This window comes from Physeter macrocephalus, chromosome 9 (genome assembly GCF_002837175.3).
Source record: "Physeter macrocephalus isolate SW-GA chromosome 9, ASM283717v5, whole genome shotgun sequence".
Lineage (NCBI taxonomy): Eukaryota > Metazoa > Chordata > Mammalia > Artiodactyla > Physeteridae > Physeter > Physeter macrocephalus.
The window spans coordinates 15410447-15413285 of NC_041222.1; the positions used below are offsets into that span (position 1 = coordinate 15410447).

At 45.3% G+C, this 2839-nt stretch overlaps 1 protein-coding gene across 9 annotated transcripts in view; it reads left to right on the plus strand.

Moving 5' to 3' along the window:
- PTPN3 (protein tyrosine phosphatase non-receptor type 3) overlaps positions 1–2839 on the plus strand; it is a 109237-nt gene that overhangs the window by 68338 nt on the left and 38060 nt on the right. For all 9 annotated transcript variants that reach the window (XR_003681161.2, XM_028493691.2, XM_028493688.2 and 6 more), the window contains one exon: positions 1996–2172. Coding sequence is in view for 8 of the 9 variants with exons in the window: in XM_028493691.2 (XP_028349492.1) it covers positions 1996–2172 (177 nt within the window). In the remaining variant the exon portion in view is untranslated. The remainder of the gene's footprint in view (positions 1–1995; positions 2173–2839) is intronic.

Below are 2839 nucleotides of genomic sequence, written 5' to 3' on the forward strand. Positions count from 1 at the left end.
ACCGGGGCGCGAACCCGGTTCCCCTGCATCGGCGGGCGGACTCTCAACCACTGCGCCACCAGGGAAGCCCTGGGATGTTCTTTTTTTAAAAGTTATTTGGTCTAAATAAATTTGAGCACTGCAGCTTACTGAAATGCCGCTCTTGAAATTAGCATATTCAGGTTTTGAGAAGTCCTGTGATAAAGAAGCATGTTTAACTTTATTTAATCTCATGTTTCCCATTAATATCAAACAAAATAAACTTTGAGAAAACATAGTAAAGGTATGTAATACAACTGATGTAAGGACGTGTGACCCTCAGCAACAGTAGCAAATGCACATAGGAAAGTAGCCTGCCAACTTTTAAGATGATGGACTCAGCTTAAAAAGGAGGAAGTGGCAGTTTGGCAAAGTGGGAAGGGCACTGAGTTTGTAACTGGAAGACCCAGACTCAGATTTTGACTCTCCTGTTTGTTAGCAACTTTGTTTACCTCTCTGGTCTCAGTCTTTCCATCTGTAAAGGGATTGAATGACATAATGTACAAGTGCTTTGTAAGCTATACAAAAAGGATCAGGTAGAATTATTGTTATTGTTGTTTTTGTTATTGTTATTTTATTATAATGTTCCTCAAAAACATCAGGCCATTTTGTGAATGCCTTCAAAACAGCCAGGCATCATCAGAAGGGGAAACCAATCCAGGAACGTTGCCCCAGCTCCACCCTGAAATAAGGGTATGGCTTTCTGTTCATTTCATGATAGGGTGCACCTGTAAATTCTCAAAAAGTGAGCTACCAGGACTAAGGAGCATTCTAACATGCAGGCAAAAAAAGGAGCTGTTGTGCAGGGCCGCTGGGTAAGGGCCCTCCACTGGGGCCAAATGCTCTGGGCAGGGATGGTGATGGTGTTTAGTGTTGGGAATCATAACATGACTGAGTAGATTGGTTCTTGGTTTCCTAGATTTAGGCACTCATCCTACAGTAGTAAATTTATGCTGTAAAGTAGCAGCTTAATTTGTCTGAAAGTCTCTTAGGCAGCAGTGCCAGGGCCCCAGAGCAGAGGTCAGGACAGCATCCAGGAGAACAGCTGGAGTTGATGTTGCCACGCCAGTGGACTGTAGCTCTTACTGCTATTTATGGGTCCTCTTCTGAGGAATCACAAACCTTTCTACTCTGCTTTGGACACAGTGTTATTGATTATCCGGGCCCAGGGGGATTGCAAATAGTGGAGGCTCTGACAGTCCCAAGGAGAAATGGCTAACAAAGAAGCGGAAGATGGAAAAACAGGGAAAATGAAATTTAGAAAGCTCAGCAGCCTGGGATCACCCACTGCAGGAGCCGATGCCCAGGTGCTGCCCCAGGTGTCACCCCAGGCATCCTGGGAACATTGCTTCATTTGATTCATTTGCAGGAGCCAGGTAGGTACACTGAGGCTCAGAGAGGTGGTGTGACTTGCCTCATGTCACACAGCTACTGCTGCTATTGGAGGGACAGGGCGGTGCTGGGGCTATGCCCATCTAATACCACATAAGAGATATATTTTAAAAAGCAAACATTTCTTCTTGGATCAAGTGAGATTCGCATGAGGGGTTGTAGTTGAAATAAGTCTGCTGAAAAACTTACTTTAGCTTCTAAACCCTTATTTATATCATACAAATGAATCAGAAAAATTGTCTGATGAGCAGTCAATAAAGCCTGTTTACACATTGCAAGCTGGAGTCCTCCTGGAAGAATAACTCCCCCTAAATCAACACTCAGCAACTTCCCAAAGAGCAAAAACCAGTCTCATCTACCTGTTTATAAAGCTGAGGAGCTGAACCACTGGGCTAAAAATATCTGGGACCATGTGGCCCTTGGTAGATTCTAGTGTAGTAATGGGTTAACTGGCTCTTAAGTTCCAACAGCATCAGCAAAGGCATCCTTAGAAAGCTCAGAGCGCAAAGTTAGATCACTGATGTCTGATAAAATCCCTAAGTAGAATCTGCTTTCAGCACTTCACACTGAACCTTTCCCCACCAGGCGAAGTCCTCGACTCCGGCACGAAATCCGAAAGCCACGACACTCTTCCGCAGACAACCTTGTGAACGAAATGACATACATCCCTGAAACTGAAGATGTGTTTTACACCTACAAGGGCTCCCTGTCCCCTAAAGACAGCGATTCTGAGATTTCTCAGAACCGAAGCCCACACCGAGAGTAAGAAACTTGTGTTCCTCTCTTTCTTTGTGTCTGCTCGTTTGGGCGGTTGAGGAATTTGCTCAGGCTCAATGGCCAGTTAAGAGGAGGCCCGGGCTGGAGCCTGCAGCCAGCTCCCCGCGGTGCTCTCTGCCAGGCCAAGAACATCATCACGCTCTCCCTTCCCCGACAGGAAGACAGGCTGTGTGCCTGGGGGCAAGAGCTCGCCCTGCTTTTTGTCAACAACAGTGACATACTGTCCACACGCTTGTTAGCTCTCCTGAACAGTGTTCTCGCCAGTTCATGAGCAAAGCCCATTTTAAGCCATTTCATACTCCACGGGTTGTAGACATGTTAACTATAGTAGTATCTCTCTAGATCGTCAGAGTTTGACCACTGCAGGATTCCCCATCACTGGAGATGTGCTTGTTTTCTAGCTGTCCACAGAAAGCCTTCTCAGAACCACATTATGTCCTCAGGTTTTTGTTCTTTTTGTTTTCAATGAGTAGTCAGTGTAAAGAAAAAACATTCGGAGAACATCTCTGATTTTCTTTGTTAAATGTTTGTCAAGGACAGTGTGCATCAAATTCTTTTATGTCCCCACTTTCCTTTTTTTTTTTTTTTTTTTTTTTTTTGGGGTACGCAGGCCTCTCACTGCCGTGGCCCCTCCCGTTGCGGAGCACAGGCT